This window comes from Gossypium arboreum, chromosome 12 (genome assembly GCF_025698485.1).
Source record: "Gossypium arboreum isolate Shixiya-1 chromosome 12, ASM2569848v2, whole genome shotgun sequence".
Taxonomy (NCBI): domain Eukaryota; kingdom Viridiplantae; phylum Streptophyta; class Magnoliopsida; order Malvales; family Malvaceae; genus Gossypium; species Gossypium arboreum.
In genome coordinates this window covers 117,372,373-117,396,208 of record NC_069081.1, presented here as the reverse complement: position 1 = coordinate 117,396,208, position 23,836 = coordinate 117,372,373, and the positions used below count along the sequence as shown (strand labels likewise).

Here is a 23,836-nt window from a genome sequence, read left to right as displayed (position 1 = left end):
GGTTTGAACACTTTAAAATTTCCCAGGTTTTACTCCATAAAAATCAAGTATATATAAAGGCGTGCTAATTCTGTTTCCTGCCTGTTTGTTTCCCTCTATAGTCCCTCAAAGTTCAAACAAGGACCAAAAAGCAAAAAAAGAAAAAGGAACAAACCCCGTTCATTCTCTCTCTTTTAAAGCCTGTAGACGCCTGTTGACGTTGTCGTTTTCTAATGTTTAGTAAATTTTATTTTTTCTTTTATATATATTATTAGTCTCCTTCAATCATTTAGTCCCTGTTTGTGTCCCCATTATGCCTTTGGTTTTTTAAATTTCTGGTGATTTTTAAGGTTAAATGCGAAGTGGGTCTAAAGCTATTTGCTTCTTTTAAGTTCAGTTGTACTACAAGTGGGAAAGCAAAAGAACAAGCTTGTTTATAGACGAGGTTAGTCTCTGCAATTTCTACTCCACTCTTTTTTTTTTTCGGGTTTAGCTTCAAGTTTTTGTACAAAAAAAACAAGGGTATTGCTTGTTTTAATCATCTGAGCTTTGATCTAGACCCATTTGTCTATTTGGCTTAGTTAATTAAGCTAAAGGGTATGGAAAATTTCAAGCTTTTTGGGGGGTTCTTAAAATGTTCAATATGGTGTTCTAGTTTTGTTGAAGATTCAGACAAAAATGGGGTTTTCTTGTTTTAGTACCTGAAGTTCCGTCTGGATTTGTTATTTTTGCTTTTTAATTTCCCTAACTTAGTAATGTTTGGTTGGAATAATTGCTTTGATTGATTTTATTAACTGAAACTTAATTTTGAAGTGTCTCACAGTGTCTATAAGCAGCCTTTGGTCATGGATTATCTTGGTGGTGTCTTGAGCTTAAAATGCTCAAAGAGATTTTAATGTTCTGATTATTTCAAATGATGCAGGTCAAGGCGTACTCCGTCGGTCCGATCTCGGTTTAATGGCTGCAGCTGCTGCAATTCCCATGTCCCGACAACCATCGAATTATGATGAGATTTCTATGCAGCAGAGCTTGTTGTTCTCTGATAGTCTTAAGGTACCTAGTTACAGTGCTTGTATTTTGTTTGTGTTTAGCCCTTAGCCAAAGTTAAGCATCTTAAAGGTTCATTAGCTTTGTGCTATAAGCTGATTACAATGGTTTCAAGCTTTAATTATCTCATGAATACATATAATCATGTTTGAAATTTTACGCCTTTACTGTAAAGTTGCTGAAACATTGCCTAATTTGGGTGATTTCTTTTTTGTGTTTAATATTTCTAGTGGTGGATGTTTCTTGTTTCTCAAGGTTGCTAAGTCCCTATCCGTGTCAGTCAAGTGTGAAACTACTCGTGTCTGACACTTTCAGACAAGGGCCTCGAAATATATGGAAAACATTAGAAAAAATGAACATACTGGTGGGAACATATACTGGTTTCCAACATTCATGCGCGAGTCCGATTACTGTTGGCTTTGGATGCCGTGGTTTTTATGACACGGTTTCTTTGTTTCAGGATTTGAAAAATCTGAGATCACAGCTCTACACAGCAGCTGAGTATTTTGAACTTTCCTACACCAATGATGACCAAAAACAGATGTGAGTTGCTTTAATTCCTGTTTCATACCTTAAATTGTTGCCATTGTTGTCTAAAAAGTATAAAATCCTCATGTATATGCAGAGTGGTAGAAACATTGAAAGATTATACCATCAAAGCACTTGTGAATACTATAGACCATTTGGGTTCTGTGACATACAAGGTTAACGATCTTTTAGACGAAAAAGTCGAAGAGGTTTCAGGAACTGAGCTCCGAGTCTCTTGTATTGAACAGGTTAGCAGCTCAGATTATTTTCATTGAATAGTGAGATAACTATGATAACTACAAGTCTATTTTACGATCCTTTCTTGTTGGTTGCTGGTGAAAGTATGCTTGTAGAGGGAAATATCCCTGAAGAAGCATGGGGTATCATGCATGCATGATCCCAAAATTGAGTAAAAAACACCACCCTTTTCTTTGCTTCATCATGCGATGGTTCATGAAGTACTGAAATTTTACGTACCGTATTGTAGAGACTACGAACATGCCACGAGTATATTGATCACGAAGGGATTTCACAACAGTCATCGGTGATTAATACGCCAAAGTACAATAAACGATACATCTTGCCAGGTAATGTACCCTTCTCTGTTCCTTTTAGCAATTACGGAGACAATGATATGCGGTAATGTTTTCAACGTCTTTGATTAATTTTCAGTCGGGGAGACCATGCATGGTGCAAACCTTACAAAGTCGAAATACGTAGGATGTAGTCTAGATGACGAAGATGACTGGCATCAGTTCAAGAATGGTACTTGCTCTATCGAACCTTGTTTATCGATTTTTTTATATGTTGGACAAGATCATAATCTAACTTGATCGTACTTGTAATGACTCCTCTAAGCCGTTCGAGCTACGATTCGAGAAACACCAACATCTTCAGTCCGGGAAACTCCGACATCATCGGCCAGGTAAGGCTTAAATTTGCATTAATAAATAAAGGTTAAAATGTGCCTATAGTCCTTGTACTTTTCGAAAATTAGGAATTTAGTTCCTGAACTTGTATTTCTAGGAGTTTAGTCCTCTAATATTCAGATTTCAAATTCAAGTCCAGCTATTAACACTGCATTTTTTTTGTTTAAATTTATTTTTGTGGTATTTTGAAAAAAAAAAAAAAACTTACTCACTTAGTAGCTATGTAATTTAAAAAAGATGTCGTAATAACTTGAAGTTAACAAAAAAAAAAAACTTCGACAGTATTAACATTTGGACTTGAAATTTGAAAAGTAATAGGATTAAATTCCTAACTTTTGAAAAGTATAGGGACTATAGGCAAATTTTAACCATAAATAAACCATATGTACTTAATTGTGTAATTAGAAGACACTGATATTTATCCTTGTAATGACAGTTTCAGAAAAGGGCGATCTCCGTCACCTTCTCCACGGCCTCCGCAACGATCTTCAACCTTTTCTTTTACTTCCACGGTCCCCAAAAAAGAACTAGGTCGGATGCATGTTTTACTAAATTATATTTTTGAACTGCAATCCTATGCATGTTTATAGTCACTAATGATGTTTATATACATAATCAGAGAAGCGAACAGTATCACCGCATCGATTCCCACTTTTACGTACGGGATCAATGAGCAGGCCTACCACCCCAAATAAGAGCCGCCCGACTACTCCAAATTCAGCCGGTGCAAGGCGGCGGGTGAGCATAAAATAGTTTTGTTAATGCCGGAAATGATTCATTTGATGTTAATGATGCTGATATAATTTGCTGTTGTTTTATCATTGGCAGTATCCCTCGGAGCCCCGGAAATCAGCTTCGATGAGACTTCAAACAGAGAAAGACATCGAACAAGTTCCAAGCAAAAGTAAAAGACTGCTGAAAGCATTGCTTAGTCGTCGGAAATCGAAGAAAGATGAGATGTTATATACTTATTTAGATGAATACTGAGAAACAAACGAACAAACAAACCACATATGGATGATAGGTGGCCAAAAAAATGGCCAAATGATAAGAGGTTTCTTTTTTTCTTTCAGTTTTCATTTACGTTTTTCTATTTTTCATTTTTATTTTTGGGTTTTTTTTCTTCCTATAAATGTATTTCACAATGTATCGATGTTACTATCATATTTCATCCTACGAGCTATGTATAATTTTTTTTATTTCACAGTTTTCCTGCAAAATGCAAAGATGTATGTCGTTTGTTGACATTGGTGGAGCATCTATTTGAAGTTTGTAACTTTGTATGAAAGGGATGATGCAACTCTTTTACAATTATTTCATCGTGCATTATAAATTAACAGTTTCGTATCGTGGTTTGTGTATTGTTCTAATTTTATCCGATGTTCCCCAAGGGCCGTAAGTGAAACACTTTTTTTTTATATAAAAAGATTATAATAAAGTAACTATATCAACAAATGTTGGTTAAGCCATGAAATTTGCAAAGAAGCAAAGGAAAGAAAAACAGAGGTTGATTTCTTACTTTTTAAATTTTAAAATTAAAGTTCAAATTATTAGTGTAATAACTTGAAAAAGAAAATAAATAAATCTGAATTTAAGTGTATCAACAAATCTGAAAGGTAGAGAGATCAAATTTCTTAAAATAAAAAATAGAGAGACTAAATTTCAAATGTGCAAAAAGTACTGGGAACTGAAGCAAATTTTAACCAAAAACAGAATACATTGGTTTTGGGCTGCTGCGAGTGGTGAGAGAATTACATAGGCCCACTTCTTTTGGCACAATTTTTAGTTTGACCCTCAACGCGGACCGAGAACTTATATAAAATAAATAAAATAATAAAGCCTTCCAAGCATATATTATAAGGATATTCCAGGGGCATAAGGTATATTTTTTTGGCATAATATTATGATCCCATCTTTCCTTTATTTTGCATCCCCCTATATTTGCTTTGTGATTGTAATGATATTTATACATAACCTTTTTTTGTAAAAGAAATCATTATTTGAAAATAAGAGAAGAAAAGAAGAATTGCGAACGCAAATAGCAATTTAAGAACAGAAGCTAAAATGCTTCAGGTTCTTTTGCATGGCAACCTGAAAACAACAGCCAGGCATGTTCTCTTTCTCTCTCTTTTTATGTTATATTCATAATTTCTTTGTATAGACAGTGTTACTGTATTAAAACCTTTCTAGTTGTTTAGTACTGTAAAAAAAAAAAAAAAAACAAGAGCACTAAATCTAGAGAAAACAGGAAAAATTATCAATGGAAATCATGGAAGCATATTTGCATGCATGAGACAACTTTAATAGTTTTATGGCCATATTTATTTATTTATACTTTGTGTTGGTTGATAAAAATGTATCTCCTCAGCTTTATCTTGGTATACAAAATCAAAGGAAAGTTTTTAGCTTTCTCTTCCAGCTCCACTGTGTTATCTGGCCTGTTGGTTTTGGCTATATTGATGTCCTTCCATTTACAGTAGGTTTTGCATGATATAACATGAAAATCAGTTAAAAAGCCAAATGGGGTGGTGTCACAATGGCAACAAATTTATAAAACCTGCAAAAAAAAAAAGAAGAAGATGATTTGAGCAAATTAACCGGACCTGGTTTAAATACAAGGAAAGATATACCCAGTATTTACCAGTTTAAAAATGGAGACTATTTTGGGGAAGAGGCTCCAACTCTAACGGGTTTTAGTCTCTGTAGAGAACTTCTTCCATACTTAAATACCGTCATAAATAGACTGATTAGACATACTAGGAACACGTGGATCTTTGCGATGATTATGTTGGTTTCTCTTTCTACGGTTGCTCTGTTTGACGCTTCTGTTACAGCTCAATGAAGTGAGCAAAATTATAGATTAAAAACAGAAGTAGAATTCTACAGGTTTCAAGTGAATTCTAGCATTTCTATATCTGTTTGATCAGATAAGATAATCCATTTATCTGTAATAACACCTAGAAGATTGATCTCTAGTCGTAGTGAATATGCACCATTCTTATATCCAAGCATTTAGTTGATAGATTAGATAGAAATAATAAATATTTACTGCATTAAAGTCATCTTGATGATGAACCCCAAGTTGTGGAGTCTGGGTTTGAATAATCATTGTACCAAAAAAAAGTCATTTTGATGATACAATGCAGGAGAAAAGGCTTTTAACTATAGATAAGTACACACCCGATCTTTTCTTGGGGAAATTGTTCCAGTCATGTGGGCTCATCTTCATTTCGGAAGCCTTTATCAACTCGAGAAGAGCTTGATTAACCTGAAAATTAGTGAATAATTCAGTCTTGTAAGGTTCTTTCCACGGGCAAATACAATCAAATAAAACCTATATACTTTTAAATATCTACTAATGATGGAAGAGCACCAACTTTGTCAAGTTTGTATTCGATATCAAGTAACCTTTACTTCACAAGTCTAGATATTCTTCTCTACACAATTCTAAAAGCTCAACATGTTTTGTTACCGTTTTTCCAATAAAATTCATTCTTACAAACATTTTCAACCTTCGTAAGTGCCATTTTAGTGCCCTTGCATCACAGAAAGCTTCTCGGGGTGAAAACCCCCGATGCCTATTCCAAACGGATGAAGAAAAATTACCTCTTCTGTTCTCTCATGAGTTACTAGATGCCCCCCATGAAACTCTACCATTCTTGCAACAGGTTGTAGCTTCTCTGCTAGCCTCCTTGCATGATTTATTTGAGCAATGACATCTTGCCTACACATTGCAAAAATGTTAAATTAGTTGAGTGTCATCTCAAGAGATAATTATTATGATACATAAAAGACATTAGCGTGTTGCTGTTTATGATACATAAAACACACTATAATCCTTATCAAACTATAACAACTAGATATTCTTATACTAGTAGTATGCAACAAATACCAAATCTGCTAACTTCTTGTAGCTTCTTTTTCTTCTTTTATGTATTATTATTATTTAAAGAAAAACTGAAAAAGAGAGAATTTATTTCAAACTTCAACTTGGAAGTTGGAGCTGTTAAGATCAGAAGTGAGCTTTCTAAATAGCACATTATTTTTAAGATCGTTTATTTAACTTGCACTAGCATGCACAGCAGAACAACCATACAGCACACTGAGAATAAAATTTTAAGAGGAAGTTCCCATAACTTTTTGTTATTTCAAAGACGAAAAATCTAAACAAGCCCATTACATGGAAATCCAAAAAAGGGGAATGCCTGGAGATTAACTAGCCTGGCTTATACCCCATTTTAAAGAAAGAGAATCGTTACTAGGCCTAGTAATTACATTATCTAATTCTCATATCAGTAGCAACCAGATGAAACCCCAACAAGTTGATTTCTGCATGAACAAGAAGCACTGGCAATGTATTAACATAACCACAAATAATCTGCCATATTGATAGAGTATAAAAAGTTTATCAAGAAGATGGCTCTAGTTTCTCTCTCACCACATGCTTACATTGGGAAAAGAAAAAGAGAACATTCTAGAATATGTTAAGTGTAACTGAAATCTAAAAACTCGATTAACTAGAAATTATTATATTTGGCTAAAAGCATAGATACATCCTATGGGAGTTTGAAAGTATTTGCATAATAAAAACTATTTTCAGGGTCATGAAATGTAGTACCTGCCATGAATGACTGATACAAGAAATCCACCTGAACGGATTAAATCAATTTCTGCTCGGGTCATTTTATGTCTCCAGCATGCATTGATTTGCCCTTCAAACCCATGATTGGATTGCATGCCACTTGCTGTTATGCCTTTTACATATTCCTGCCAAGGACAAGCAAGCATCTGGCAGTTAGCATCTTAGAGTTAATCTACGGTTTGTATAAACAGTAATATTGTTGCAAAAACTTCATAGAATTATCTTCTTATGAGCCAAAAAGCTCACATCAATGCTTCTGATAAACAATGATAACAGATCGTTGACTATGTAAACATTTGACAACGATTTTCAGAGGCATGGTATCATCCTTGAGATAAACAGGATCAGTACATTTCATCAGAGGCATTTCCGATTGGAAAAACCATTATGGTTTCCAGGAACTATAAAATTTAAATGAAGTATATTTCAAAGAGTATTCAATCAAAAGCAAACTTGCACAAAAAACAAAATTAATCAAAAGCAAACAGATAATTGCAGCTTCAGTGTGCCGAAAAAATTTGCTACTCTTCAATACGCTGCCCATCTAATGGTATGGTGCAGAATGATGTATCCATCACCAAGAAAATCAGAACATCCACTCGAAATTATTAGGTTATGGACTTATAGTGAACAAGAAGTAACTTTTATCAGGGCTTAAGTGATTAATATGGTTGTCATTCAAATCCAGCAACTATCAGCTTCAGTGTAACTTACTTGATACAAAATTACTCTTCTAGTGTCAGAACCGACAAACTCCTCAAGATATTCCTGCAATCATATGTAACATGAAACTCTGTGAGTTGCCTTTGTGCATGGAAAAAAAAAAGGGTTATATTTACTCATTTGTTTTAGAAAAAGAACCAAAGTGTATCTTTGATATAACTTCAACTGGATGCTGAATTTGACCTTGTTGAACTCAGGAAACACTTAATTCAGAATGGCTGGCCATTAGTTCTGAGGGTTATGAAATATATGCTAAATTAAACCTCATTGTCATAAGCCAATTTAATCATCCTCTTTCCTCAGTTTCACATTCTAAGCTATATAAATAATGGGGTGATTACTGGATACTGCTATACTAGTAGGGTTTCTTTTTTTCTGAAAAGTCATATTGCCATAACCATATCTGAATATAAGACATTGGTATTTCATGAAAAAATAAAAAGTTGGAAACAACATAGTTCACACTCACCAAATAAAAAGGAAAAGGATTTTGTTAACAAAGAACAACATTACCTCTGAGTAGTGCGTGTCTAAGTCAACCGCTGCTCTTTGCTCAGGAGTCTTTGCCTTTAAAAATCGAATTGCAATGGATAATGTTTTCCGGTCAAGCTGCAACAGAGTAAAACAAGTTACTTACTAGCTGCTCCTAAATCCTAATATAAGTTCCAAAAGTATGAAAGTGAATCTGGTTTTCAGGTCATGAGAACTAGTTAACTATATATCAGTATGTGAACATAATTATAAACAGTACTACTGCTGACATCATATTGGATGATGACCAGGAAATTAACTGTCATGTTTCTTTCTCAGCAACAAAGATACAACAGTGAGAAGTGATATCTGGGGAGACTTAGCAGATCAAGGAGTCTTTCTAAACTGAGAGAGAGAGTGCTTGGCAGAATGGCAGGCTATGATAAACTTTAACTTTTCGGATACTGAAATCCACTGTAAATTAGTAAAATCTATCCTCTGTGTTCTACAGTTTAGCAAATGATTCCAAAGTGTGTCATAATCTCTACAGTTATCATTAAAGTCTCTTAAGCTGAGTTAATAATGGATATGCATAAAACTCATCAAATTTATGAAAAAATGAAGAGAACTGAATTCAAGGCAACCAAATGCCCAGAAACACAAATAGAAAATAAAGAATTACCTTCGGGCAACATTCAAAACCTCCACCTGTTACATTAAGTAATGCTAAAGAAAGAATTCTATCAGGCACCAATGCCGCCATCTTACAAGCAATCATAGCCCCTGTTTCGGATAACAAATTCAAGCAAGCTTTATATTAAAAACAAGATTACCATTTCTTCATTAATACAAACTAAGAAGGTTAAAGTTTTTTTTTTCTGGATTTTTTTCATTCTTGCAATGAAAATCCGAATGAATTCACTCACCCATTGAATGCCCAAAAACATGGGCTTTCTTCCAGCCCAGATGATCCAGTAAGGCAATTGCATCTTTTGCCATAATTCTCGTCCTGCACTCAACATCCAGAAATAAGAAAGAAAAATCACTTTCCTCGCTCTTCTTCTTCAACCGGGGTTAGTAATTTTTAAGTCACTTACAGTATTAAACACATTACAAAAATTTGATTGACTTTCTTTATTTTTAAATAAATAACAAGCTACAGTTCACTGTAAAAAGCAGGAAAAAGCGCCTTTATTAAATAACTATAAACAGGAAAAAGAAAGTCAAAGCATAATAAAAATTGAATGCTAATAAACCGCTAAAAACAAAAGAGACTCACGAATAGTCTGATTTTTTTGTGGGAATGGAACTCCGGCCCATCCCACGATTATCGAGGGAACAAACCTCGATGCCGCCAACCTCATTATTAGCTCCGTCGGATTCCCGATCAACCGCCATAGTTTCATCGTCGTTGGCCCTATCGGTTCCGGCCAGTCCCCTGATTTGTGGGCCCCACGAATCATGTGTACCCGCCAATCCTGACCATTCATTCACCAAATTATCAACTACCGCCCAAAAAGAAGGATACATTCCACGAACATTTGAAAGTAAAATTAAAAAAAATTAAAAATCACCTGTGATTAAGAGGACTTTGATAGGGCCGTGACCGTAAGTCCGATAATAAATCTGGATCCCATTGTTTAGAGCAGCGTCGACGGCGTTCTGCGTTTTTCCCACCTCGCAATACGGCATCGTTTCGTAGATTGGATTCACAATTTATGCTCTGAGGATTAAAAAAGTAATTGATAGAGATTATAATTTTCAGTTTTTTTTTTTTTAAGTATAATCTGAGATTATTCAGATTTCTGCTGTTCCAGAATATGAAAAGAAGATAAAGAGGGAAGACGAGCAAAAGGACGATGAATACTTATACGGGTATTGGCTGTTGGATTGCACCACGTGGTTAGTGTCTATTGGTTGTTGCCACGTTGGATAGTTGATTGGCGCGAAATCGGTCAAAGGTCATAATTTAGATCCCTTTCCTAATTACAATTGCAACGCACCGACCGCGGGCATCATGAACTAAAGCTCGTCGAGCCGTACACGTGGGAGGCTTTTGGATAGGTTTTTTTTATTGCGCAGTTTCATCAAATCAGTATATATGAATTTAGCCACGAATTACACATGCTTTGGGGCAGTGTATATATTTTTATCCAACACAGCAGTATAAGAATTTTTATTGGGATCTTAATACTAATGCTCAAAATTTGGGTCTTGATACGTTAACACAAAATTTTTAATCATTTATTATTTTAAGTTGTTGATATTGATGATTTTAAAATCTATACGTTTGAATAATGTGATTGAATTGACTCCATCTTCATTAATGTTTCGATAAGTATTAAAGTTTAATTCATATATATTAAATTTAATCTTTTAATTTGGTTAAGTTTAGATACAACATTAATACTTGTTATTTATCCAACTATGTTATATTTTCGATTTTTGGAGATAAGTTTTGAGTAAATTTTTAGATTTACTCATTGCAAGAATTTTCTTTTCTTTTAAAAAATACTTTTTCATTTAATGTTCGTGTATACTCAACTCATTAATCATCATTTCTAACTTTAATTATCGCATTTCGTTTCAAGTGATTAAAAGCACATCTAGTCGTCATCCTACCCAAGTCTATGATAGCAAACCACTTAACCATTTGTCTCTAATCCACTAATAAGGACTAAACGTGAGGCACTTCGAGGTTATAACTAAAGGTATAAAAATCTTCGGCTTCAATAACTTGGATCTAAGGTATATTTTTTTACTCGTTGATGGGAATTGATTCATCATACTGATTATCAAATCGTCACTTGGAGCTCGTTAGCTGAACTTTAAAAAGAAACTTAACAGCCCAGTGACTTAAATAAAAAAGTTTGAATAATTCAGTGACTTAAATGAAAACTTTCGAATAGTTCAAAAACAAAATTGTAATTTTTTTTAGTTAAATAACCAAAAATGAAAACTTACCCGTAGTTTAGTGACTAATGGTGTAATTTACCCAAAAATAAAACAATGCATTTTATGTTTTCTATGATTAATAGAGACATATTGATAAATTTAGTCTTTAACGTTTATATTTTTTGTCAATTTAGCCCTTATTCTCTTTTAGAGCTAAATTTGACCGTTAACACTTTTAAAAAAAATCGAATTTGATCATTGACCTTTCAAAAATAGTTTAATTGTTATATATTTTAAGGAAATTATTGACTAAAACATTAAATTTTAAACATGACAATCTATGCGAATTTCATACTTTTTTTTATTTTCTGAATATTTTTATAATTTTTAATTTATTTATTATGTAGAGTATAAGATAAATAGTGAAAAGTCAACATGAAATACACTTTAGCACACAAGTCGTCATATCAACATTGTTGAAAATTTAATATTTTAGTTAACATTATTTGACCTTTTGTTGAAATCTTATTAGACAAATTTGGTTAAAATATAAAACAAAGACAATTTACAAAATATGTAAACATTAAAAGTTAAATTTATCATTATACTATTAATATACAACTTTCAATTACATAAAGATTTGGGATGAAGTTTTGGTTAAAATATTTATTTTTATAGAATAAAATATATAATATTATTTAAACATTTGTGTAAGTTTAAATATGTGTTCTAAATATATAATTTCTACATATATATGCGTGTGATAAAATTTATAGTAAAGTTAGTATTTGATATATTGATAGTGTACTTTTTTAACTTGTTATGTGTCACATTTGACACTCGTCTCTACACTTTAATTCATAAATAGGAGGATAATGCACTTCACCGCACTTAAACCTATCTGCTCCTATATTGATAATAATACCTATACCAATCGAGCTAAAGACTCAATAAGCAACATACAACCCTTAATGTTTCCATTTAGACTTTAATTATGATTTGTTTTAAAATTGATAATATTTTAATTATCAAAATATTTTTAATACTTGAATAGTATTATTTTATATTAACTCCATGAAATAAAATTACATTAATTGATTAATTAAAAAAACAAACATGTAAACTTACGTGAAAAGTTTACGACATCAATAACTATTTCTTTTAAGACTCGTTTCCTTTTATTAATAAATAATTTTAAATTATTAAAAATAGTTTTATAAGATTAAAATTTTAAAAAGTAATCACCAGATTAAACATTTAATTTTATAGTTTAAAAATAATAATTTTTATAAGGGACCACAAAAAAAAAAATAGTCAAGTTTTTAATTAATGGGTGTCCCTAGTTTCCAACCAAGTGACCTGGGAGACTGACGTTATGACTGTAGTAAATTAATTCCGCTATGACTTCCATCATTACTTTACATTGGTTAGTCATTCATTACCTCAAAAATGGTAAATTATTGTATAACAATTTAGATCTTAAGTAATATTTTTAGAATTCAGATAAATGGTTCAATCAGTATTTTAATTAAATCGGTACGTGATTTGACTGCCCATCAAATAACATTTATTTATTTTTAGAAAATTATAATTCAGTTTAAATGATTCAATTGTCGTTTGCAGATTTTTGGTCTGTTAGTTGAATGGAAGTTAAATAGTTTTATCCAGATTAATATATTAATTGATTTTCAATTTAATCGATTTTATCGATTGATTTTATTTATTTCAACAACATTAATTTTACTTATTAAAAATAAATTTATTGATATTATTCAAATCTAAAGGGATGGATATGGCCTTAGCCCTAAATGCTAAAATTGTTTTTCAGGTCTCTTGAAAATCTATAAAATTATAAATTAGTATAATGGTAAAATTATCTTTTGACCTTTCAAGAATTTATAATTTAATTTTGTCCCCTCTTCTTTTTTTTTTTTTGCTTTTGCCATTGCATGTTTGTAAATATGTTTTATATTATATTTAATTAACACCTAAATTGATGGTTGGGTTAATGGAAAAACGTGTTTGATGCAATACTGCCTTGAGGATTCGATTATAATACGCAGCAATATAGGGACTAATTTAGAATCTAGGCGATAGTTTAGAGATGTTTTGTGAAATTAAGCCTTCCCAAAATATAAAATAAGTGAAAATTAAGAAAACGATGCCGTTGAAGCCCAATTAGTGATTTGTCCACAAGTAAAGTATCTTAACTGGACGAGGTGCATAAAAACCTTTGCAGCTCAAATTCCGTATGACTGCTAACATAAGAAGCTCTCTGTGCTCATTTTCAGATTCTTCGTCTCTTGCTAGGTTTCTCACCAAGACTTGCATTTTCTCGAGAAACAAACGGAAGGTAACTGAAGAAGGCACAGTCAGAGGGACGAAGACATCAGCGTAAAGAGCAAAGCTTTGCTTCTTTTGAAAACCCTAGACCCGATCCTTGACAAGGAGCTGAGCCATCAATCGTCCCAAAAGAAAACATTGACGAAAGGAAAGAACTGAAATCTTTTTGATTCGAAAGTTTGAGAACCTTAAAAAAAGGGGAAAAAGGAAAAGTTTAGTAGTGTGTGTGTAGATGGACAGATCTAGATCCAAGAGGAACTATTACTATGACCAAGACTATGATGGGGAGACCATGGGTAGGACGAAACCTCGGTACAACAACCATCACTACCTACCTAATAGTCATCGTCACCGTGGAAACAATCCGAACAACAACAACAACAACGGAGGCAACAACGGTCGACCTCCGAATAAGAGCGGTGGTGGTAGCGGCGCCGGCGGAGGGGGACAAGACTCTTCCCTTATGGTCACTACTAGCTACCGCATTCTTTGTCACGATATGAAAGCTGGGGGTGTAATCGGTAAGTCGGGTAGTATTATCAAGTCTATAAGACAGCATACCGGCGCGTGGATCAACGTACACGAGCTGATTCCCGGTGATGACGAACGCATCATCGAGATATCTGACACGCGTCGCCGTGACCCTGAAGGGAGAATGCCGTCGTTCTCGCCTGCTCAGGAGGCGTTATTACTTGTACATGAGAGGATTCTGGAGAGTGATTCACAATTTGGGTTTGGTGGTGGCGGAGGAGAGGAGGAGGAGGAATACGGAGCGGTGGCGAGAGGAGGAGGAGGGAACAGGGTAGCGACGAGGTTGGTTGTTTCGAGGATGCATGTGGGTTCTTTATTGGGGAAAGGAGGAAAGATTATTGAGCAAATGAGAATCGAAACAAAGACTCAGATTAGGATTCTGCCTAGAGACCATACTTTGCCCCGTTGCGTTTCCATGTCTGAGGAGATTGTTCAGGTCTGCGACCGATTGCATTTGGATTTGCATTTAATGCACACACACTAAAAAGGGGATTAGTTACAAAATGCTAATACTAAGCTTGGGGTTTTCAATATTTGATTGATGATAATATGTTTAAACGCAATGGCTTAATGGAATGATTTGGGCGGTTGAATGTTTATGTACTGATTAAAGGATTTTTAGGTCTCGGATTTGGGATTATGGAGCAGAACCCAAAATCTTGATCTGAATGAATGCTACCCCTGGATTATAGGAGTTACTAATGTGGTTTCCTTTCATTGCTTTTCCCCTTAGAGAAACCTCTATTAAGAATCTAATACTAGTAGATGCCATTGGCATTGCCGGATTTCTGCTCTGATTTTTCGATCATTTTAAACAATTTACTCTTTGCTGAAACTAATAGCTTATCCTCTGCTGTTAAACTAAAGAGGCTTAAGGTTTCAGAAGGTTTTATTATGGAGTTTTTTGCTGGTATATTTTTTCAAAATTTCAAACTTTTTGCCCTGCTCCAAACGCATTCCTGTTATTTTGGTCATCTGTTGTGCTTTCAATTGTCTTCAAGTTTTTGCTTCATTCATGGTTCAAATTTATCTTCTTTCTGTTTTTGTTGATACTTGGAGTCTTGGGCATTGAAAATGTGTGCAATGCAGTTTTTTTTCTCTAAAAATAGCTAAGTGATATGTATTCGTATGCTATAATGCCATCTTGACATTCTCAACATCATGCTTCTCTGTTATTTGAATATTTTTGAGTATCAATCATTCCTATGAATGCTGCATAATTATTATCATCTTCCACTTAATCTTATTTTTCTACTGAACCATATTTTAATGGTTGCTGACAAAGCAGTTTGAATCTAGGTATTCTATGCAGCTGAGGCTGCAAGTGGGTCAAAATAGTTGGATAGTTCAGATCCATTCATCTTGAATAGTGTCCCACTGTCAATACTGCAGTGCAAAGAATAATTCTTCTATGGTGCTATCTATTAGGGGTGGTTTGCCTACCATACATGGCTATTCTGGAAAGCTTTATTGGTTTACATCTATTTATGCATATTAAGTTTGAACTGGTTTTATGATATTTGTCTAATGTTGAAATGGTCTTATGATATTTGTCTAATGTTGTTTATCATGCAGGTTGTAGGTGATGTAAATGCTGTAAAAAATGCTATAGCAATTATTTCATCACGCTTAAGGGAGAGCCAGCATCGTGACCGCAGTGGTCATTTCCACGGACGAATGCATTCACCAGAGCGGTTTTTCCCTGATGATGATTATATACCAAACATAAACAGTGCTTCACGTAGATCATCTATGGAAGGTTCTTTTGGTTCTCGGATGTCTACTATGAATTACAGAGGCAACAATTATTCCTCACGTCCATCTGGCTTCATTGAAGCTGGGGCTGCTCCTATGTCTGACAATGGACAGCCTCTTTATGGTGAGGAGCTTGTGTTTAGAATACTTTGCCCTATTGACAAGGTGGATAGTGTTTTTGGAGAGCCAGATGGCATAGTAGATTTACTTCAAAATGAAATCGGTGTGGATGTCAAGGTTGCTGATCCCATGGCCGGGTCAGATGAGCAGATAATTACCATTTCTTCCGAGGAGGTACTTACCATCTCTCCGTTTATTTAATGATGTCCCATCACTTGGGTGGATAGTTGTTTCTTTAGCCTACACTCTTTTTTTTTATCTTGTTTTCTGCTTTTTTCGGGTGATAAATTCCATCTGACTTCAGCTTTTTGGATGAGATATTGTCATTAACTATATTTAAAACTTGAAAGACATTTAAAAAAAATAAAATAAAATCGCTCATCTCCTTTTGAATTTTCATTTCTACATATTCAGAGGTTTCTAACATATCTTTGGTTTTCATTTGTCCTTAGGGTCCTGATGATGAGTTGTTTCCAGCTCAAGAGGCTTTGTTGCATATCCAAACTCAGATTGTCGACCTTGTTCCTGATAAAGATAACATAGTAACTACTAGGCTACTTGTTCCATCTACCGAAATTGGATGTTTAGAGGGAAGAGATGGATCGTTATCTGAACTGAAAAGATTAACTGGTGCAAACATACAGATATTGTCAGGGGAAGAACTACCGTCTTGTGTATCACGACCCAATGAGATTGTGCAGGTTTGCTACTTAGATTCCTATTCTTTCGAAGCATTGAGAGCTTAGCTTCTTGTATATCCTGAATGAGGGGTGAGATGATAGGATGAATTTACCTTGTATATTCTGAATAATACATTGATTTACTCTGCAGATTGTGGGGGAGATAAAGGCAGCTCGAGATGCTCTTGTTGAGATCACATCACGATTACGCAGTTACTTGTATAGGGACTTCTCTCTGGACCCTCCACCTTCAGCACCATCTATCATTGCAACGGCGTCCATGGGGAATGTTTCTCCAAACTTAACTCCAGCTCGTGATGGTCAAACTGCCAGTCCCGGAACCTATCAAAATATGCCAACGCCAGCAACACCATCATCATCAAAGGTTGTACTTATGCTGCTTTTCTTTTAATTTTGACTTTCCTTTCACTGCTTCTTTGTGGGCATTTGTTTTCTTCTGTGTTGCTTATGTAGTTGTAAGAGAAAATGGTTCTCGAAAACATCAAAATTTTCTTCTTTAACTGTTATATGTAGTGCACAAGGTGAACATCTTGAATGTGATATATGCGGTCCTCTACTGATTCTAAGAATATGATTATAATAAAAGTTCATTATTTTTTATAGGAAGTTGTGAAATCTGGTGCTGAAACAGTGAAGCAGACTGAATCTGAACGCCGAGAAGATGTACCAAGTGCAATTGCAATTAGCAGGTGACTAAGTTTTGTGTAATCTTACTCTTATTTGGTCCTTTTTAATATATATATGTATAAAAGGAAGGTTGCATCATAATCTCTCTCTCTTTTTGCTGTTAAGTAATATTTCCATACAAAGAATGAAGGCTCTTCTTTCTAATCAATAATACCTCTCTTGCTTGTAATTTTCTATTAGAATCGCCGTACCACTTGTTACTAGGAGTACACTCGAAGTTGTCATACCGGACTACGCTGTTCCCAAGCTCATAGCAAAATCGAAAACCAAACTGGCCCAGATCAGTGAGGTAACCAACACAGCTTTCTACTACCTATTTCATTTATGTTCTCTTTGGTTCAATCTAGTTCTCAAGTAATATTTATCTCTCGGTTTATGACTTTGCGGTATAGTTGTCTGGTGCCAATGTGACTCTGGTCGAAGACAGACCAAACGAGACACAAAAGATCATTCAAATATCAGGTACTCTGGAACAGTCTGAGAGAGCCCAAAGCCTGCTTCAAGGCTTCATTTTAAGCAGTAAGTCTCTCTTCATATCAATGTCTCCCATTTCCTCCTTGTAAACTGATGTCTCATTCGGCTCTTTCCATATTTGATTTAGCACAAGAAGATGGACCGTAAAGATAGATGCTGGAACTCGGAGCTGTCTTGTCTGTATGGGGGATGGCATGTTAAAAAAATTTTCTCGTACATTTTCCGATTATCTCCAGATGTATGGTTCTGGAGTTATAATGAGGATTTGTTCAGTGTCATGTAGGGCATAAAAAACAAACGAATATGTCTTGTCTTTAAAATCGGTGTTTTAGATTAAGAACTGTGAGAAGGGTGAGAGTGCTCCATTGTAAATTAGAACATGAGGGGTTCTCTCTGTCTTGGTTTTTTCCCTGCAATGCTTCAATTTTTTCCTGAATGAAGAAGAAAGACTGCAGTTATTTTCGTTGCTCAAAACTTTTACAGGAACTTGCCCACTGCATCATCTACCAGTAAGTTTCTCTTATATACATATAATTTCGGTTAACTTGATTATTAGTAGTTTAGTTCGGTTATTAAATGAACACTCTTTAGACTGTCGTATGAAGTTTGATGTGGCAGACAAGGCAATCAATGTATTGACATTGTTTTGACTTCATCACATGTAGAAGCTGAAAAAAACCTTTGGCAATGTCTGAAAGTCTCTATTTACCAATAGCTTCTTATATTAATGGAAAAGTCTGAATTTTCCTTTTAATTCTTTCGTTTTTTTAATTTTTTTAATATTATAAATTGTAATTATCAAATTGTATAATTTAACAGAAAACAATTTTTTTAAAGTCATTATGGCTAATTGCTTTTGCCCTATTCTTCAATTTTCAACCTCTTAAAAGAATGTGAGCGCGTAGAATGAGAGAAAGGTTAAATTAATAAAGAGGGTACAGTTAAAATCCTCAAGAATAAGGGTTAATCATCTATATTTATATTTACCTATACTATTATAAAATCTCTAATTGGATAGATAATATGTTTCAGTTAGAAAAAATATTTAAAATGATGAATATTACTACAATATTTTTCTTTTATACAAGATTGAGAAGAGATGATAAGGACAAAATCCGAATTCTAATATTTTAAAATTTAAAATTTGTTGACGTTAATTTAAATTTGTTTAATTATATACTATATTTTTGAAGTTATAAATTTTAATTTATTAGAAATATCGAATTAAATAATTGATCCAAAGGAGAACTCATACAAAATGCTAGAGCTAAACTCAAATCTGGAATCTGCGTTTTTTATTTTTTAATTTTTTTTTTGAGATATCATTGAAGTACAAAATGAAACGGCATGTATATTTGCCGTTTAGAACACTGGGTTCTCACCTATTTATCCACAACTGGAGTCATAAACACAGAATTGAGCTGTCCTACTCCTAAACCATCATAGCCGAGCTTCAAGCGTTCCAGAGAGTGCAGTGTAAGGCCATGGCCTTTGCTATTTCCAATCCAACTTCCATTGCTTCTTCAGTGTCACCATCGCTACTTAAATCGGTAACAGGTTCACCCATTTTTTCTTTTCCGAATTTGGTCTCACCATTTTCTTTGTAAATTTAAATTAATTTTTTTGGGGGGGATTTTTTTAGCAGACCCAAGCGAGAGCAAGGACTAATTCATGGCGTCTTAACACCCACCATTTAAACTCACAGGTTTTGTATTTCCAAACCCGTATTTTACTTGTACTGTTAAATTACCCGAAAAATAATTTTATTTTATTATATGATAAATAAATATATATATTTTCAGGTTGTTTCCCGGTTAAAAAGTGAGGGCGGTGGTCGCCGTGTTTGGCGCCGGAGAAAATTGGTATATGTTTTTTATTTCCAACTTTCTTTCTTTTCTTGTATATGTGATAAATTTGATAATTTCTAGTACCAATTTGTCGGTAAATTGATATCTTTTTCAAAATAAATAAATAAATGAACAGTTGAAGATTATTTAAGAAATGTTTAATTGGCTTAAAATTTGGATTAGCTGAGTGAGGATACTGTTTTTTTTTTTTATGTGAATTTATAAGATAAAATTCAATCTTATCAATTTTTTATGCTGGAGACTGATACTGTTTGAGCATTCGTCCTTTTTTTTCAGTAGCAAATATATGAATTAAATTTTTTTTGGTCAAAGTACCTGCTAAGTCCCTCTATTATAGGGACAGGATCAAACTAGTCCCTCAACTATTAAATTTATCCATTTAATCCCTGTAGTTAACATTTACTGTTAAAAAAATGACATGAAAGAATTAAATAAAGTCAAATTGTAACATAGGGCTTGGGAGGGAAAAAGGAAGAAGAATGAAATATGACCCAAAAAAAAAAAGAATAAAAGAAAATTTTGATTGGTGGAAAAGTTTTGACTTAGTATTTTATAATTGGATTTGATCAACAAATGATGTGCCAAATCAGTGGTTATGGGGTAAAAGTTTACTGTTAAAAAAATGACATGAAAGAATTAAAATGACATGAAAATCATTTTTTTCATTTGCAGTTCAACTCCAAACAAAAAGATTTCATTTGCAAAACCATAAAAAGCTTTCAAAATATTAATTCTGTCAACAATAAATGGAGATTTTTAAATAGTAAATGTTAACTTAGTTGAAATTTGGACTTATTTGATTTTTTTAAATAGTATAGGGACTAAATTGATCCATTTAATAATAAAGGGACCTGCTAGGTATATTTAACGTCTTTTTTCTTATTGTTTTCCTTTCGGTTCCTGATTTCCAGGAAATTTTCGGTATTGTATCGGTGGGATGAAGGGTTCATCTATTAAATCCATAATGATTGCATTTCAGTAAAATCGGGATGAATGCTGTTATGTAATAAGTGTTAGTTCAAGTTTCACATTCTCATATACGGTAGAAAACTTCCTGCATTTAGGATCTTGATCGCATCGAAATGAATTTCGAGCTTTGTCTTTGGTCTTGTTGCCATTGTGATGAAAAATATTATGCTTGAGGGCATTTTTGTTGCAATGTTTTTGATGTTTTTGATCTTCCTTTGTGTTTTTATGCAGGCGAAGAAGGATGAAATGTTGCAGTACAAGTTGGAGAGGATGCCGTTCTTAGAGGAGCAAGTTCGGAAGATAAGGGAAGGAGGGAAACTGTTGACGATGGACATTGAGAGACTGTTGCTATCTGAGGACAATCGTTTTGATTTTGTGAATGATGTAGCGGCTGAGGCCAAAGAATATGTTGAGAATAACCGGGATGAATATGGAGGTTCGAAGAAAGCTATACTTCATGTGCTTAGTAACCGTGTCAATGATTCGGGGTTTTACCGGCCGGATGCTTATGCCGAATCTGACCCTTTCAAGCCTGGACCTACTTATTTGAAGGAAGAATTTACATAAAAGGTTTTAAAGGTAACATATGTGTTTTAAGACTGTAATAGGTTGAATGCTAGTGTACATGATGATCAAGATTTTCTTCCTTTGAAACATTTCATGTCTAAATGGTTTAATTGGCTAAGTATCAAATTTTAAACTTGAAATCATCACGTGGACAGTTCAGATTTAACATATTTTTTGAAAGAATTAACTCCCAAGTTTTAACGATATTGTCTCTTTTCTAATATGTCAAATTCAAGCTGTTCATACAGTGCACCTGTTGAGTCATGTATTTTCAGAATGTTCCACTCTAGTTAGGTTGATAGGAGGATTTGATTGATATGATGTTGATGTTTTGGGGAATTAGTTAGAAAATTTTGAAGGTTGGATCAATATAAAATTTGAATTATTCAGTGCACATGTGATGAAATTTGAATATATTCTACATCAGCTAGGTTTGATAGGAGTTGATTGATATATTATTGATATTATGAGGAATGAGTTAAAATGTTTTGAAGTTTGGTATCAATTTAAAATTCGTGTTTAAAATTTGATGCAAGTATTTTAATATATTTCAGGTTAATTAGATTGATAGAAGGACTTTATTGATATATTATTGATAATTTGAGGAACGAATTAGAATGTTTTGAAGTTTGAGATCAATTTAAAATTCGAATTATTCAGTGCACGTGTGTTTAAAATTTGGTACAAATGTTTTTAATATATTCCATATTAGCTAAGTTGATAGAAAGACTTGATTGATATGATATCTAATATTTTGATGAATTGGTTAGAACGTGCAGTTGTGTTTAAAATTTAATACAAGTGTTTTTAATATATTCTACATCGATTAGGTTGACAGAATGACTTGATGATATCTTGAAAAATTAATTAGAACATTTCGAAGGTTGGGGACTAATTTAAAATTCGAATTATTCTATGTATGTTTTAAAATTTGATGTAAATATTATAAATATATTCCACAATCGAATGAATGAATGAATGATTTGATTGATATAATATTGATACTAGACAAAGTATTGTACATGGTGTGAAATTTATTTTGTTTTAAGATAATTTGTAATTTAAGGTAATTTAAGATAAACAAATTAGAAGAATATTAGATTTTGTGACTAAAGTTATGGTCTGATTAATTAAATAATTCGATCTGGACTAGATAATTTTATTATTTTCATATTTATATAACTTATTTTAAATATATCTTTGGTTGACATTTCACTTTTGTGCAGTCAAAATATTGGTTGACATTTCACTTTTGTGCAGTCAAAATAAAAGTCTAAGCTTTAATTAAATAATAAGCGTTTAAACTATACCTTTTAATTTATTTAAATATCTAATTTTTTTGTCGCGTATTAAATTATAATTTCGTAATTGTTATGGGTTAAACTATTATCCTCCATTAAAGAAAATCAAAGTCAATTGAAATTAAATTTTGTATCATGTCAATTTCTGATTGGTTGAAGGAATTTTTCTAATATGGAGATAAGAGTCGAGGTCATAATAATTATAAAATTATAATTTAGGTACTTTAAAAAAAATGTAGTTATCAACAAGTGTTCAATGTAATTGTAAGATACATTATATTTTTAAAGAAGAACATAAATTTTAATCTGTAGTGATGGCATTATTAGTAGAGATAACTATGAACCCGAACATGGATAATAAAATAAATATGAATAATACAAAAAAAAAATGATATAGTTTAAAAGCTTATTATTCAATTAAGTCAAAATTTAAATATAATATACACGTCAATTTTTGAGAGGGTTAAACTTTTAATTGTTAATTAGAAAAATAGAAGTGCTATATATTAGCGAGCCCACTTTATGTGCTTATGATCAATTTGTGAGTTGAGACATTTGTGAGTTCAAGATTTTGTTAGCTCAAATCATCAAAATCACATAATTAACATAAATAAAATGTTTGCCATCCACATGTCATGTATATTCATTCTCCAAATCCAAATCAACCTACGACGTCAAAGCATTAATAGGTTGACTAACTTACAAAGAGTTTGAAACTAATATGTGAGCAATATGTAATATGTTAGGAATTATAAAAGAAAATTCCCACAAAAACTTTGGGTGTGCCTAAAAGGGGTCAAAATACCTTCTTGCCTAACTAGATTTCCAACTCTCGCCTCTTCTCTCTAATATTGTTCCAACATCCTCATTCTAGTCAATTTATCCACAATTTTGGTCAATTTTAAGATGTTCAAAGGTCTTTAGAGTTGTTAAGATAAAGCATTGTAATATTGAGTTTGAAATTACATTTTATGAAAAAAGTGACATTTACTATAAGTCTATCTGACATGAATAACAATAATTGTGAAAGGGATATTTTTCACTCTTTTGCTTTCTTATGATGGTTTAATCGTAATTTGTAACTTGTGCCACGCTTTTAGATTATCTGTCATTTATTATTATTTTATTAAAAATACTATTAAATAAAAATAAAATTATTAATTCAATTATATAAACTAAAAGATATAAATTTTATGGAGAAAATATAGAAAATTTTTAGCGTTTTTAGATAAAATTAAAATCACTCTTACATGTAATTAATAATTCAAGAGTCAGATACTTTTTTTTAAATAAAATAGAGCATATA

General features: G+C 33.0%; 4 protein-coding genes across 6 annotated transcripts; 3 read left to right on the top strand and 1 right to left on the bottom strand.

Annotated features, from left to right (window-relative positions):
- The first annotated feature begins 183 nt into the window (after nt 1-183).
- Nucleotides 184-3,797, top strand: LOC108455871 (protein ABIL2). Its single transcript, XM_017754440.2, has 10 exons — nt 184-424; nt 902-1,032; nt 1,487-1,569; nt 1,652-1,802; nt 2,042-2,141; nt 2,227-2,319; nt 2,413-2,479; nt 2,920-3,014; nt 3,103-3,221; nt 3,312-3,797. Exons 2-10 carry the CDS (start codon nt 937-939, stop codon nt 3,468-3,470), a joined length of 963 nt encoding a protein of 320 aa, XP_017609929.1. The 5' UTR covers nt 184-424; nt 902-936; the 3' UTR covers nt 3,471-3,797.
- Nucleotides 3,798-4,782: 985 nt separating this feature from the next.
- LOC108454880 (uncharacterized) lies at nt 4,783-10,428 on the bottom strand. 2 transcript variants are annotated; one of them, XM_053022461.1, is made up of 12 exons: nt 10,187-10,428; nt 9,894-10,042; nt 9,599-9,797; nt 9,246-9,328; nt 9,002-9,102; nt 8,362-8,457; nt 7,840-7,893; nt 7,102-7,250; nt 6,090-6,207; nt 5,664-5,751; nt 5,125-5,308; nt 4,783-5,040 (listed from the first exon to the last, which is right to left on the bottom strand). In XM_053022461.1, exons 2-11 carry the CDS (start codon nt 10,009-10,011, stop codon nt 5,142-5,144), a joined length of 1,173 nt encoding a protein of 390 aa, XP_052878421.1. In that variant the 5' UTR covers nt 10,012-10,042; nt 10,187-10,428; the 3' UTR covers nt 4,783-5,040; nt 5,125-5,141. The 2 variants fall into 2 exon arrangements, with proteins under 2 accessions (XP_052878421.1, XP_017608974.1); XM_017753485.2 differs by lacking the exon at nt 10,187-10,428 and having other exon boundaries at nt 9,894-10,172.
- A 2,943-nt stretch (nt 10,429-13,371) lies between these two features.
- Nucleotides 13,372-18,299, top strand: LOC108457168 (RNA-binding KH domain-containing protein RCF3). Its single transcript, XM_017756065.2, has 8 exons — nt 13,372-14,524; nt 15,664-16,137; nt 16,416-16,664; nt 16,795-17,028; nt 17,268-17,353; nt 17,532-17,640; nt 17,744-17,870; nt 17,953-18,299. Exons 1-8 carry the CDS (start codon nt 13,790-13,792, stop codon nt 17,970-17,972), a joined length of 2,034 nt encoding a protein of 677 aa, XP_017611554.1. The 5' UTR covers nt 13,372-13,789; the 3' UTR covers nt 17,973-18,299.
- A 911-nt stretch (nt 18,300-19,210) lies between these two features.
- Nucleotides 19,211-21,372, top strand: LOC108454361 (protein PLASTID TRANSCRIPTIONALLY ACTIVE 7). Of its 2 annotated transcripts, none has more exons than XM_017752801.2 (4): nt 19,211-19,375; nt 19,471-19,530; nt 19,628-19,687; nt 20,894-21,372. In XM_017752801.2, the coding sequence occupies exons 1-4, from the start codon at nt 19,310-19,312 to the stop codon at nt 21,227-21,229; spliced, it is 522 nt and encodes a 173-aa protein (XP_017608290.1). In that variant the 5' UTR covers nt 19,211-19,309; the 3' UTR covers nt 21,230-21,372. The 2 variants fall into 2 exon arrangements, with proteins under 2 accessions (XP_017608290.1, XP_017608289.1); XM_017752800.2 differs by having other exon boundaries at nt 19,468-19,530.
- Nucleotides 21,373-23,836: the final 2,464 nt, after the last annotated feature.

Coding starts and splice junctions, on each gene's coding strand:
- LOC108454361 (XM_017752800.2), top strand. CDS start 19,310: ATGGCCTTTGCTATTTCCAATCCAACTTCCATTGCTTCTTCAGTGTCA. Junction 19,376..19,467: donor CACCATCGCTACTTAAATCG/GTAACAGGTTCA, acceptor GGATTTTTTTAG/CAGACCCAAGCGAGAGCAAG. Junction 19,531..19,627: donor CCCACCATTTAAACTCACAG/GTTTTGTATTTC, acceptor ATATATTTTCAG/GTTGTTTCCCGGTTAAAAAG.
- LOC108454880 (XM_053022461.1), bottom strand. CDS start 10,011: ATGCCGTATTGCGAGGTGGGAAAAACGCAGAACGCCGTCGACGCTGCT. Junction 9,329..9,598: donor ACAAAAAAATCAGACTATTC/GTGAGTCTCTTT, acceptor TGTTGAGTGCAG/GACGAGAATTATGGCAAAAG. Junction 8,458..9,001: donor GTTTTGAATGTTGCCCGAAG/GTAATTCTTTAT, acceptor ACTCTGTTGCAG/CTTGACCGGAAAACATTATC.
- LOC108455871 (XM_017754440.2), top strand. CDS start 937: ATGGCTGCAGCTGCTGCAATTCCCATGTCCCGACAACCATCGAATTAT. Junction 1,570..1,651: donor AATGATGACCAAAAACAGAT/GTGAGTTGCTTT, acceptor ATGTATATGCAG/AGTGGTAGAAACATTGAAAG. Junction 1,803..2,041: donor GAGTCTCTTGTATTGAACAG/GTTAGCAGCTCA, acceptor ACCGTATTGTAG/AGACTACGAACATGCCACGA.
- LOC108457168 (XM_017756065.2), top strand. CDS start 13,790: ATGGACAGATCTAGATCCAAGAGGAACTATTACTATGACCAAGACTAT. Junction 17,029..17,267: donor CAACACCATCATCATCAAAG/GTTGTACTTATG, acceptor TATTTTTTATAG/GAAGTTGTGAAATCTGGTGC. Junction 17,354..17,531: donor AGTGCAATTGCAATTAGCAG/GTGACTAAGTTT, acceptor ATTTTCTATTAG/AATCGCCGTACCACTTGTTA.